A 14978-nucleotide genomic window follows, 5' to 3' on the forward strand; every position below is an offset into this window, starting at 1 on the left:
ATGATATGATCCAGAAATTCCACTTCTGGGCATATAACCAAAAGAATTGAAAGCGGAGACTTGAAAGGTATTTGTAGACTCACGTTCATATCAGCATATTCACCACAGCCAAAAGGTGGAAGCAATCCAAATGTCCAAGGACAGATGAGTGGATAAACAAAATGTATATACAATGGAATGTATATGTATATACAATGGAATACAATGGAATGTTAGTCATAAAAAAAAATGAAATTCTGATACATGTTACAACATGGATGAACCCTGAAGGCATGCTAAGTGGAATAAGGCAGACATAAAAGGATAAATATTCTATGATTCCACTTATATGAGGTATGTAAAGCAGTCAAATTTACAGAGAAAAAAATAGCATAGTAGTTCCCAGGGGCTAAGGGGAGGGAGGAATGGGGAATTATTGCTTAATGTGTATAAAGGTTCAGTTTGTGGAGATAAAAAAGTTCTGGGGCTTCCCCTGTGGCGCAGGGGTTGAGAATCTGCCTGCTAATGCAGGGGACACGGGTTCGAGCCCTGGTCTGGGAAGATCCCACATGCCGCGGAGCAACTAGGCCTGTGAGCCACAACAACTACTGAGCCTGCGCGTCTGGAGCTTGTGCTCCGCAACAAGAGAGGTCGCGATAGTGAGAGGCCCGCGCACCGCGATGAAGAGTGGCCCCCGCTTGCCACAACTAGAGAAAGCCCTCACACAGAAACGAAGCCAAAAATAAATTTAAAAAAAAAAAAAAAAAAAAAAAGTTCTAGACGTGAATGGCTATGGCTGCACAACAATGTGAAGGTACTTAATGCCACTGAACTATACAGCTAATAATGGTTAAAATAGTAAACTGTATGTTATGCATAACTTACCACAATTTTTTAAAATGTAGTACACTTTAAAAGTTTCCAGTTCCAGACTTTAAAAATACAAAATACAAGTCCAGGCTCTTAACATACACAATTGTGTTTAAGGAACTATTCAATCTTGTGGTAAATTAAAAGTCCCAACGTACCATCTAGGAAACACCCCATTCTCCAAACTTGTTGTTTGGCTACGTCGCCAGCGTCGCTGGTAGCTGCTGGCACAACTTCGGGTAAGTGAGGAGTTTGGAGAGGGAAATGGTGTAATAAGCAAGCTGCTGAGAGATGCTGTCAAGTCAGAGTAAGAACAAGTATAATGTATAAGTTAATAATTACTAAAAACAAGAACAGATTTCTTTTTAACAAATTTAAGAGTGGTGACTCAAATTTTCCATTTTGCTGAATGAGGCTCTAAAATTTCCATTTAAAAAAATACATCATTGTTGGAGCAAGGTCCCAGAAAAAAATCACATATTAAAAGTGAGTTGGCAAGAGACCCTGATACAATCCCCTTTTGACATCCTTACCTTCCCCACCCCACCCCAGATGAAAATGCTACTTTGAAATAAAGCTTTATTCCTTTGGCCATGACACTGTCTCCTAGCTTAGCTGAATCCTTAGTCCTTAAATTAAATACGATGCAGTCCAATTTCAATGCAGCAGCTGGATTTTAAGAACAAAAGCTATATTTGAAAATAAGTGTTTGAATGCCATTTAAAACGTCATTTAAAAGTACTCATGGAGGGACTTCCAGGGCGGTGCAGTGGTTAAGACTCCACGATTCCAATGCAGGGGGCACAGGTTCGATCCCTGGTCGGGGAACTAAGATGCCACATGCTGCGTGGCGGCCAAAAAAAAAAAAAAAAGAAGTACTCATGGATCACTTGTGCATAGGTAGCCACCTCTGAATGCTTGGGTACTTTTACCAAGAGTCATGACTATACCTATCAAGCTCCAAGAAAGAGTAAATCCTATAGATTGCTCTCTGGAACAGACACATCCCAATAGAGTCCACTCTGATTATAAGTGCTGCAATCCCCTAACTGTGGAAATTATTCTCTTCTGAAAACCCTTCTCTGCAACCCAAAAGCTCTGTTTCCTGCCTGGGGTATCAAAAGCTAAAATCCTTTCTTTTTTGGGGGGATTCTCTCCTTCTCCCCACTTAATCTAGAGACAAAAAGACCTCAAGGGCTTGCTTTTGTTTAGAAATATTTTAGATTCCCATTTTCATCATTATAAACACACACTGAAAATTTGTAAAGTAATCAAAGGGAAGTATTATTATCATCTATAAAAAGATACATGCCAGATGATATATTATTTTGGACACGGGGACTGAAAACTAAGAGATTATCATTATGAAAATATGTTCATTTGAATTCTCTTGACAAATTCAACGGTAAAGGGGAGAGCTCTACGTGCCATGCAAACATCTGGGCCGCCAATGAATTAATTCTGGACTACTTTCTTGAAAATACCACATCTTATCAATTAGTAGTATAAAACTTTGTAGTCTAAGATTAGGCATGTATAACTAATCTGGGTACGGCTTCTGTGAGAAATCAAATGTTACTCTAAATTTGGAAAAGCTTTGTTTTATCAAATTCTGGTATTAAACGTAACCCAATCAGAAAAAGGAAGAAAATACACAATTAACTTAAACAGCATATATGAATTCAATGGCTTGAAGAAGCTTTACAGATCAGTCTTGCCAGGCCCTTCAATTTACAGATGAAGAAAATGAAGTACAGAGACATTAATTTATCACTTCTGAAATCTTGGCTAAATAATGAAAATTAAATTCCTGCCACAGAAGAGAAAACTAAATCTCTAGATTACATAGATGCAAACAGTATTAAGAGAAATACACTCTAGATTAGTCCCTAAGAACAAAAATAACTCAATTAGAAAAGAAGGGTGAGATTATTTGAAAGATGAGACTTCTCCTGTTAGAGTAGTGGTTCTTAACTCTAGCTGTCCATCAGAATCAGTGGTTGAGTTTTTCATTTTTTGTTCCTCAAATACAGATGCCTAAGCATTTCTCTAGGGTAAATCAAGAACCTTCAAGAGTAGAGTCCAGGTATCTGAAAAATTTTCTTGAAATTTCTCACGCATAACTAGGGATTACAATATATGGGAAGTTTGGAGTCTCCATCTAGACTTAAAACTGACTTGTCCCACAATTTAGATAGCAGAGCCATGCAATGTGACAACACATACAGATAATCACAGTGGATAAAGTTTCTCATACCTAACGATAATTCAAACCTAAGAGTACTCCATCTTTCTCTTATGCTGATCTCTGAGCCCTGACACTTCTCCTTTTAACTGAAATATCCTTCTTTCATGCCTTTGGCCAGATAACTCCTATTTAAGTATCAACACTCTGTAAAGCTTTACTCACACCCTGCCCCTTGCCCAGACTAAGTTAGGTGCCGTTTTTCTGAACCTCTGTACAGGTCTATCACAGAACACCTCAAACAATAAACTATGACAGATGATTTTCCTGGCTATTCTCTCATTAGAAGCTGTGCTCTTTAAAGATAGAATCTGGGGGTTTTTTTGTTTTTTTCTTTTTAATCCTCACAATGTTTCAATAAAACTTTGTCAAATTTTGGAAGAGTACGTACTTCAAAGAAATATGTATAACACTGGCTCAAAATGCCTAAGCTTCTCTGGGCAAGAGACAGTCTGACACTTTAAACCCTAGTTAGGAGAAAACAGATATAAGCAAATGTGTTTTTTCTACTATGCTATCTAAGCAGTCTCTTGAGCAACATTATTTTTCTTATACTGGCTAAGCCTAAGCCAGCGTGTATTCATCCAGGCCATGCTCCACCAGGCACGCTTACTATTAAACATGAAAAATTTTTAATTTAAAATATTTATCTCTGCTGTTTCTACCATCCTCCTGTAAGGCTCATATCAATACTAACAAACTGTGCACATAAAACTGGATGATAAAAGCAAAGATAAAAAAGGAAATCAATGTCAGCTAACAGTGATCTCATCAAAAATTGGATTAATACATGAACCTGTCATTACCAGAGCGTGCTATGCCACTGTCTCTGTCCTCATTCAGCTCTCTTCCAGGCATGTCCATTGGGTTGCTGTGAACTGCGAATCAAGACAAAACTGTGACTTATAAAATACAGTGCTGTTCAGGTTGATGTTCTTCCTTTTATGTAGCAAACTAAATCATGCTCATCTCATTGCATTCCTTTATTTTTTTCAACAGCATGGCACAAACCCAACACCAAGAGCTATTACTCAGTTGAACAAGCTTTGAGATCTCTCTGAAGATTTGACTTATAATATGAAATAATCTATGGTGTAATACCTAAAGAAGCAAGGGATGACTAAAATAAGTATTTTAGAAGCATATTCAATGATATATGAATATATTCACAATATACTGCTAAATGAAAAAAAGGCAATCTACTGACCAGTAAGAATGATGGTTGCTGGGGCTAAGTGACTGGTATATGATGGTTGTCTGCTATTCTGCCTATAAAAATGTATGTTTAAAAATTCTCCATAATAAAAATTTTAAGAAAGCTGAACAGTATAACCCCAATTTTGTTTTAAAACAAACAAACTAAGAAGGTGATTTCCAGTTGACAAGATGACTAATATATTTTTTTGCCTATTTTTCATATTTTCCAAATTTTCTATAATATATATACATTGTTTGTATCTTACATTTGTAAGAAAAATAAATATTAATTAAAACAAGAAGTTGGATACAACTTCCTGGATACAGAAGCATGAACATACTCTATAATCATCTATTTAATGATGTAAACAAACATAGTCATATATGCCTTTTACAGAATATAATGGTGCTTGTTCATCTAAATTTTAGCTCCAAGAGAAATCATTCTTATGGAATAGTGTAGATCTGAAATTTTACAATAATAGTAAGATAGGATATTTTCTGCGATTGATGAACCATGATACAGAAGCTACTCAGCCATGGAAACAAGATAGTGTCACATTAGAAATTCCACTGGTATTATAAGAAATAATGTTCATACTATATTTTGGTTTAGGATTCTAAAGTTAAAATCATTATTATATAACAAAATAAGAAATGACAAACTGAAATTTCATGAAAATGTCAATTCTACTGATAACTTAGTTTCTGGAAACTTTAAGAACATATTCAGTAGAAAGATATTAAGTTCTTAAACTTCCTAAGCAATGTTTTCTCAACTACACCTTCCCCACCTGCATTTCTCTACTCTCTTGTTTCCACAGCTTAACTATGAATTCTAGACGCTGGGGCACACCAACTAGTCTACCCACACAGCACATGGCAAACCTGCAAAGAAAGAGGCGCTCCTGATCAGGCGGAGCGGACCCTGTTCAGAGAATGCCCGCCTGGGGCTGCAGAACTGTGAAAGACCTACATGGCAGAAATGTAAAATACATATGAAAGAGGGCTGTTAGAGAAGCCACAATGCGTCAGGAATAAAAGGTGAGCTAAGGAAGTACAAAAGCAGACCAACAGATATGGATGGAAACCTTTAAACAAGTAAGAATAATTCAAGCTGGCTTCCTATTTTTGAAACAGGATGGTTTCCCTCTGGTCATGGATTATGTCAACATAACAATTCACTAATAAGTCCACATATAATAATAAAAATAAAACATAAATAATAAAAATAAGCTTCCACTATACAAGGTAAAATGTTCAATCCTTTCTCATCTAAAACAATGTTTTTAAAGATTCAAAAAAGCACAGTAATGTTATCTATATAATTTGACATTTGCCAAATAAATTTATCTTTTAAAAAGTCAGTTTTAAGATTACAATATTGTGCAACTACAGTTAAGAAGAAAACCACCTAAGCACTTGGCTGAAAAAACAGAACACAAAATAAAACAAAGAGCAAATAAAGAAAAGGGGTCTACTGACAAATAAGTATGAAATTGGTTTTTCTAAACTAGTGGTAAATTATAAAGTAACAGAAGAAACCAAAGTTCCTAGAGCAGGGGTCAGCCACTATGGAAGCAGGAAAGCCAATGCAGCCTGTCAGGACCAGACTCCCAGCTGCCCAAGATAAGTTAGCTGCCACACACTTGACCAAGAGAAGATGAGTCTGAAGACCCAGAGAGGGTAACATTCCAGCCTGGAAGCAAGCAGCTGAGTTACTTGTTAGTTATGCTTCATCAAGATGGCCTAAATAGCCATCTAGGAGATTTATCTAGGATAGAACTGGGGACTTTCCTGTTTTAAAAAGTGACAAATGGGGCTTCCCTGGTGGCGCAGTGGTTGAGAGTCTGCCTGCCAATGCAGGGGACACTGGTTCGAGCCCTGGTCTGGGAAGATCCCACAAGCCGCGGAGCAACTGGGCCCGTGAGCCACAACTACTGAGCCTGCGCGTCTGGAGCCTGTGCTCCGCAACAAGAGAGGCTGCGATAGTGAGAGGCCCGCGCACCGCGATGAAGAGTGGCCCCCCGCTTGCCGCAACTAGAGAAAGCCCTCGCACAGAAACCAAGACCCAACACAGCCAAATAAATAAATAAAAATTAAAAAAAAAAAAAAAAAGTGACAAATGTATTTTTCAAATTGCTAATAGGTATTTTTCTATAACAAGAGTTTCTATAATTATAGTGCATGTGCAGCAAACCTTCCATTTTCATTGTTCAGTTCTTTCTTCATTTTTTCCTAGTTACCTCAAAACTTACCTGCTCTCTTTAATCTCCTTCCCTACCACCTCTTCTTACTCTCAGCATATGACTTTGTCTCGTACAGTATGCATATGTATATGTGTGTACACATGAAGAATCACCATATGGGAACTCTCCTTCTCCTACCATGCTATCTCCAAACTTAATCTCCAAACTTAATCTCCAAACTTAATCAACTTTCATCCTGCCTCCTTCCTGCCTGAGCAGTAATAACAGGTAACATTATTCAAGTCCCCTTTATGTGCAGGGACTATCTGTGAAAAATCCTGAGAGGTACCTCCCTCCCTCCCTTCCAAAGCTAATTCTTCTAAGTCAGCTAGGCCCTTCCACTTTACCAGTATCACCTCTATCTCCAACCTCATCCTCCTTATAACCTCCTTTTCCATCAACATTTAAATACAGTCAGAACTCTTCTACCTTCTCCCCATATATCTAATCCTATAGTTCAGTAGTTCTTAAAACGTGGTCCAAGGACCCCCTAAGGGGACCCTGCAACCCTTTCAAGGGGTTCTTGAGGACATTCCTTTTTCTAGCTACATATCTATGTGAAACTATATTTTCTTAACACACTTCAACCAAAACAACATATTACAAAAGACTGAATGCAGAAGAAGATATGAGAATCCAGCTGTTTCTATTAAGCCAGACAATAAAAAGTTTTGCAAAAATGTAAAACAATGCCACTCTAAGTTTTCTTGTCTTGGAAAGTATAGTTATTTCAAAACATATGTTATTTATATTAACATAAAAAGGGTTATTAGTGTTATTTTTAATGAGTTACTAAGTAAATATTTTTAAAATTTTCTGAATTTTAATTTCTAATACAGTATATATCAATAAATGTAACCTACACACACAAAAGCTCTCTGTGGTCCTCAATAATTTCTATGTGTGTAAAAGGGTCCTGAAACCAAGAAGTTTGAGGATGTCTGCTTACATCTTAGAAAAGAAGACTAACCTCTGAGTCTTTCCTCAACTTTGGCTTCTATTCTCCCCACTGAAACTACTCACATAGGCCACCACCAAAAGCCTTCCTGTTACTTAATGCACTCCATACTATCTTACACTACCTTACATCATATTTGATGCTGACTACATTACACTTTGAACTTTTTTCCCTCAGTTCTCATGATAACACACACTAAGTTTTTTTTTTCATAGTCTCCTTTATGTGATTCTCTTCCCCTACTCCATCTTTAAAGCCAGCATACCCAGGGTTCTATCCTCAACAATATTTCCTTCTCATTCATTCTTATGCTTTCAATTATCATTTATATGATAATAATTCTCAAATCCATGGTAGAAGCAGCTAACAATCTAAAAAAGGATTGTGTTCTCCCTTTCTTAACATCAAGTAGTCTGTGGGAAGCAGCTGGCCAGCTAGGGACCATATTTCTCAAACCTCCTTATATACAGGTGAAGTTGTATGATTAGTTACCACCAATGGAATGTGAGCAAAAGTGATGTATATCACTGTCAGGTTGAGGTGGTTTTGAAGGGAATGTGCCTTCTCCATACTCAATCTCTTTCCACTGGCTTTGTGTAGGTGAGCACAACCTTGGAGCCCATATTGTAAAGAAGGTAGAACTCCAAGAAGGAAGGAGACTGGACCTCTAAAACACTGCTTTGAGGAAAATTTTGAGAAAAAACCTCTATTGTTTTAAAATTATTATACGTTCATTCTCTTACAGCAGCTACCACCAGAATACATCTCTCTCTCTAACTAACTACAATGGATATCTTCGCTTGGATATCCTACCAATACTTCCAATTCGACATGCCTAAACCTAGAATCATCAACTCCCAATTTCTCATGTTCCTCCCAGTGAATGGAACCAATATCCATGCAATTACACAACCCGATAGCTCAGTGCCATCCCTGACTCCCCCTCTCCCCTCACCTCTTCTACCTAATTACCAAGTCCTGTCTACTCTATTTCTCCCAACAAAGTTCTCAACAACTCTTTATCCTTAAGGACACAATTTTACTCTACGTCCCCATTATCTGTCACTTGGACTATCATAAGCAGCCTTCTAATATGGGTGCTTTCTCAATCCCACTGGCTCATCTGAATCTATTCCTACAGCAATTAGAATATTCTTTTGCAGATACAAATCTGATCTGATCATGTTTCTATATTGTGAAAACTCTTCTGTTGTTGCCTTGAGAATGCACCACAAAACTCTCCAGCTATAAGAACTGCAATTGGCCAAGCACCCCAGCTGCTGTGTTCTTAAATTCACTGCCATGTTTGTGCAGGGCCACATATCCCACAGGCTGTGCCTAGCCAATGACTGAACACAGCAGCTATAGTAAGGCAGGCCCATGTTGGCAAGACATGGGTCACTTCTGACAATCAACTCTGACTCAAAGACTCATCCACAGCCTTATCAAACCTTCCTTGGACTATATGGCAGGCTGGAAGATGTCCACTCAAGCTTTTATTCTTCTCTTTCACTCAAGGTCAAACTTGCACCACAATCTGAGGGCTCTCTGAACCCTTCCCAGCTCCCTCTTCATTTCTCTCACCTAGTAATAATAAAATCCTTGCATGTTTAAACCTGTCTTGGCACCTGTTAAAAACCAGGAGGAAGACCCAAAGTAACACACCCTCACTGGTACCCAACTGCTTACCCAAAGCATAAGTCCAAATTCCTCAGTGTAACCCACAATGCCCTTCATGATCTGGCTCTTGCTCACTTCTTTATTTCCTTTCACTTCCTTTACTTATATCCACACTGTGCTCCACCCACATTGATTTGTTCACATTCTTTCCACACTCAATGATCTCTTGCACTTAGGTCTGTGCACATGCTACTGCTTTTTCCTAGAACATTTCTCTTCCCAACTGTCAGGCTAATTCTTCAAGTTTAGGCTCACTTCTTTAAGAAAGCCTTTTGTGATACTCCAAGACTGAACTGGGTGTTCCTCCTCATTTCTATCACATCATGCTCTTAGTCTTGTCCAAAAATTAACTACAGTATACTGTAATTGTATACTGTATTGTATTGCTTGTCTGACTTTCACTAACTAAAAATCTGTTGAGGCAGGAACTGTGTCTGGTTCACCACTGTATTCTCAGGGCCTAGCAGAGTGCCTGGCATGTAATAAGTGCTTGATAAGTACTTGTTGATTAATTGGAAATTTAAAGAAAATAAGAAATGGTGCTCAAATATCCTTGATTCACAATTAAGAATGTGCAAGAAAAAGCCGTTCATAACAAAGTCTGTGCTTTGTTAAATGCATTAATTTCCTATTCCATGTTAAAACAGAGAAGTTGAGTATATCTAGCAACTATAGTATACTTTATACATGATAATGGATTTGTATTATTAAAATAAACAGCTTTTAATAAGCCCCTTTAGCTCTGAAAAGTGTCAAATTATAAAGAAAAAAAGACTTATTTCTCTGTCACATTTTTACTTTATTAAAATGAATGAACTAATTAATCAAGTTAAGAAAAAGTAGAACTTCTATTTTTCTATAAAATGCACGCTTTCTAAAACACGTCTGACACTGCAACTAGCCCATAGTAGGTACTTAATAGCTGCTATCTGAATGAACATGAATTATAAAAAATAATAGGATGCTATACTGTTAAAGGTGAGAGAAAAAACTGTTTTCTACTAGTATGTATAACTGATATTTATAAAAATTAATTACAAATAAAAATTTCCACTAAACAGGGAATGAGTGAAACATTCATCCTATTCTTTTTTTTTTTTAACATCTTTATTGGAGTATAATTGCTTTACAATGGTGTGTTAGTTTCTGCTTTATAACAAAGTGAATCAGCTATACATATACATATATCCCCATATCGCCTCCCTCTTGCGTCTCCCTCCCACCCTCCCTATCCCACCCCTCTAGGTGTTCACAAAGCACCGAGCTGATCTCCCTGTGCTATGTGGCTGCTTCCCACTAGCTATCTATTTTACATTTGGTGATGTATATATGTCCATGCCACTCTCTCACTTCATCCCAGTTTACCCATCCCCTTCCCCGCATCCTCAAGTCCATTCTCTACGTCTGCGTCTTTATTCCTGTCCTGCCCCTAGGTTCTTCAGAACCAAATTCCTTTTTTTTTTTAAGATTCTATATATATGTGTTAGCATACATTCATCCTATTCTAACTGCTATCCACTCTCTAATACACTACAGTTCGTTATGCACTGGAAATATGGTCAGCAGTAATTTATTTGATCTTTCTAAGAAAAAACAGAGGACCAGAAATTTTAGAAATAGTTTGTCACTTTAAAATGTTGAACTTAAATAACAAACAATAAACTAAACAAATTACTAAATACGCTGCTATTTTAATAAATCTCTTAAGAAACATCAAATTTGAAAATCTGCTCATCTGAATTACAGGTCAAAAAAACAAGCACCATTTAAAAATTACTCTATGGTTAGGGAAAAGAAAAGGGAGAAAGTATAACACCTGTCTCCCTCAGCTGAAATATTAAAGAGAGCTAGTAAGGGCTTTTTACATCAACAAAAGTACTTTTCAAAGATGCATCGAAATTAAAACCAAAAAACAAATTAGGTATTTCTTCTCTTTTTTCAGGTACAAAATAAACATTATGTTCAAATATATGAAAACTACATTTTTCAAATAATACAAATATTACACATACTTGCAATTTAAATCCCTTTTCCACTTCTAGTATTCGAAATTCTTTGTTCTTCTAACATTATTAAGAACATTATTATCTACACTATTAAGAACATTTTTAAAACGTATAAAACCGTTTTACCTATATTTCCAAGTAGTCCATTAATAACTGTGTTATTATCAGCCTTTAATGTACTGTTGTCCTGATTGATGAATTCAAGACTGTCTTGCAGCCTAAGTGGGAGGAGAAAAAATAAATTCCAAATTCGTTTTATGCTCTTAATGGCAATTCTTTGTATACTTCAAATTTTAAGTGTAAAACATTATTTTTTTTTAAGTTTTAAGTTTCCCTATTAGTACTATAAACCAACTAATCATTTAAATCAGGGGTTGGCAAACTACACCCTGAGGGTTAAATTAAGTCTGCTGCCTGTTTCTCTAAATAAAGTTTTACTGGAATACAGCCACACCCAAGTGTCTGTCAACAGATGAATGGATAAAAAAAGACTGTCATGTATATATATAGACAGTGGATATTATTCAGCCATGAAAAGAAAAAAAGAGGAAGTCCTGCCATTTGCAACAACTTTGGTCCTTCAGGGCATTATTCTAAGTGAAATAAGTCAGACCGAGAAAGGCAAATGCTGTACGATATCACTTATATGTGGAATCTAAAAAAGCCAATTCCCTGGCGGTCCAGTGGTTAGGACTCTGTGCTTCCACTGCAGGGGGCACGGGTTCAATCCCTGATTGGCAAACTAAGATCCTGCAAGCCGCGAAGCACAGCCAAAAAATAAATAAATTTAAAAATTTTTTTAATTTAATTAAAAAAAAATTAAAAAGCCAAACTCAGAGATGCAGAGAGCAGAGTGATGGTTACCAGGGACTGGGAGTAGCGGAAATGGGGATAAAATAGTCAAAGGGTACAAACTTCTAGTTATAAGATTAACAAATTCTGGGTGTCTAATATACAGCAAGCTAATTATAGCTAATAATACTGCATTATATCTTGAAAGTTGCTAACAGAGTAAATCTTAAATATTCTCACCACAAAAAAGAAATGGTAATTATGTGACAGGATGGTAGCAGCTAAGGCTATGGTGGTAATCACTTTGCAATATATAAATGTATCAAATCAACACGCCATATACTTCAAACTTAAATAATGGTGTATGTCAATCATATCTCAACAAAGCTGGGGGAAAAAATCTGGCCTCCATAAACTTTCAAACTTAAGGGATGGAATAAAATCTGAATTTATGCTGCAATCCTGAAAGCAGCTTATTAGTTTTCATCCTTTGCAAATCTTAAAGAATTCATTTCTCCCTTCATCCATAACTACTTACGTATTGAGACTTCCACAGATGCTGCTGCCAGTCCGTGCAGTAAAAACTTTGCTGAGCATAAGCTGTGGAGGGGAACTAGGAAGAAAAAGAGAGGGATAGAGAGAGATCGAAACTGAAACACAAGGACCTTTCCAATTTATCACAAATAAAAATGTTTAAGTCACAGAGATGTCACTGCATAGTTACAACAGCCACGATGTAGCATTAAACCCATAAAACATCATAAACTTAGTATCTGACATGCTCAATATGAGTGAAGACTATATGAAATTCTCCCATCTTTAAAAAACTAAACATTCTAAAATGGATTCATTAAGAAAAATGAGAAAATCCCTCACCGGATCTGATGAATCTTTAAGGTGGAGCCTTTGTAGCTCATTGCTACTGAGCCAAACATCATCTCTCCAAGCATATTGGCATCAGAAGAGCATCGAGAACCCTAAACAGTAAGCATAACATTAATAAAATTGCAGAATTTAAAACCTATTTCAAAAACTGATTTTTATTAAAAATTCCTTTGCTGTATTCTACATAATGTTTTTTTAAATGATTTTACGTTGTATACACTGTTCTGCAGCTTGATTTTCTTCATTTCACAATGTCTTATAGATCTAAGCATACTGTTATACATAGATTCCTTTTAAGAGCTGCATAGTATTCTCCTATATGAAAATATCAGTTTATCAAGCCTGTTCCCCTTACTGACAGGCATTTAAGTTACTTCCTGTTTTTTGCTATTACAAATAACACTCAAATAAACATTCTTAGCCACATCTTATGCATATGCAATGCTTCTCCAGGACAGATAACAAGAAGTAGAATTCACTGAACATGCTGAACAGATTTTACCACTCCTATTGTGCAAAAAGAAGCATTCGCAAAAGGGGTAACTTGGACATATTTTGCATTTTTTTAAAAAAGACTTAAGCATTAGATGTCTTGTTTGTAAAGAATTCTCATTTTAAAAGTTATTCTTTTCCATTATTCTTTAATTGTCCTCATAGGAGTCAAAAAAATCTAAAAGTTGATTCATCCATTTGGTTACTATTTATATACTGCGGCAAATATAACTAGTTAACCACCAAATATCTTATTCCTTATTTTTTGAAGTCTAATTTGTTTCAAGGAAGCAATGTGCCCAAATGAAAAAAAACTGCATTTCAGAGCCTCCCTTGCAGATAGGGGATTTCGAGTTGGTCTCTATATTCAAAGAGTTAAACCAGTGGTTGGAGTGGTAGCTTTCAGAACTATCCATTTACATGCATTCAACACAGTCCTGGTCAATGGAATATAAATGGAAATCACTGAAGATGAAGACACCATAAGAGGATGACAAGGCAACAAGTATGTACACAGTAACTCTGGCTAAGTAGAAAGATAAGGAAGCCTTGGTCTCTGAGGCCATCTTGAAGCCCATACATTATCGTGCCTAGATGGCCTCTCTCCAGACTTGTCATGTGAAGAAACCAATCCCTAATTTGTTTAAGCCACTGTTTCATAGGATATCCCAATGCAATTCCTAACCAATACAATTAACATAATAAAACAACTGATGAGAAAGATGACCAAAAAACTATCTAAGATAGTAAATGAGGATTACGCAAATTTCACTATGCCATTCTACCATGGGAAATCAAGAATTAGGAGTTTTTAAAAATACTTAAAAGATTCTTCTGAAGATAACAATAAAGTGATGAGGACCCCCATTTTACAAGTGAAAGCCAGGGAATACATCTACACACTATTTTTCTTTTTATAATGTGATTCTCTTTTACTCCTTTGCTTGTTTACTATCTGCCTTTGGTTTAAAAAAATCTATATATTTACATTTTGTCACCTTCCTTAAAAAGAACATCTTCAAATAGCAATCCATTTCATTATACATACTATGTTCATATTAGTTTTTTAATACATTGACATATTGTTTTTTCTTTCTCAGTGCTATAGTCTTAATTTTGTTTTAATAAAGGCACAAAGTTATTTTTTAAGAAAAAAATCACTTCTGATATACCTAGGTTACTACAAGAAGCAGCTCATTTATTCTTGGGATTTGGTTAAGACAAAATTTTTATTTCCAGAAGTCTAGGTATTACGAACATTTTAGAAACAGAGTAGAATAATTTTCTAAATGATAAAGTAGTTTATTTTTCTTTTAAGATCAACAATACCAATCTTACTTGGCAACCTAAATTGCTTCTGGATAATGACAGAAATGAGAACCTTCTCTTACAAGCTCATTTTTGTTACAATGCATCTAACTCCATTCTTATTTTGACTAAAAATAATATTTCTTATATTAAACAAGCTACACAAATTTAAATATCAAGTCATTTAAACATTTTAATATTATAATTAGAAAAGAATTCTCAGAAGGCAAAATACAGTAAAAATAAATTGGTGTATAAATTTTATGAAACCACATACTTTGCTATTAAAGGTTCTCTCTGCCTGTTCTAATAAATAC

The 14978-nt window shown here is 36.0% G+C and overlaps 1 protein-coding gene across 2 annotated transcripts in view; it reads right to left on the reverse strand.

Moving 5' to 3' along the window:
- The window catches only part of FNIP1 (folliculin interacting protein 1), a 131907-nt gene that overhangs the window by 56525 nt on the left and 60404 nt on the right, over positions 1-14978 (reverse strand). The window contains exons 4-9 of one of the 2 annotated variants that reach the window (XM_059917015.1): positions 12853-12953; positions 12515-12589; positions 11311-11402; positions 5180-5263; positions 3901-3972; positions 1008-1143 (exon numbers count right to left, since the gene is read on the reverse strand). In XM_059917015.1, coding sequence (XP_059772998.1) covers positions 1008-1143; positions 3901-3972; positions 5180-5263; positions 11311-11402; positions 12515-12589; positions 12853-12953 — 560 coding nt within the window. The remainder of the gene's footprint in view (positions 1-1007; positions 1144-3900; positions 3973-5179; positions 5264-11310; positions 11403-12514; positions 12590-12852; positions 12954-14978) is intronic. The other variant, XM_059917017.1, reaches the window with a different exon arrangement.

The sequence above is a fragment of the Balaenoptera ricei genome, chromosome 3 (assembly GCF_028023285.1).
Source record: "Balaenoptera ricei isolate mBalRic1 chromosome 3, mBalRic1.hap2, whole genome shotgun sequence".
Lineage (NCBI taxonomy): Eukaryota > Metazoa > Chordata > Mammalia > Artiodactyla > Balaenopteridae > Balaenoptera > Balaenoptera ricei.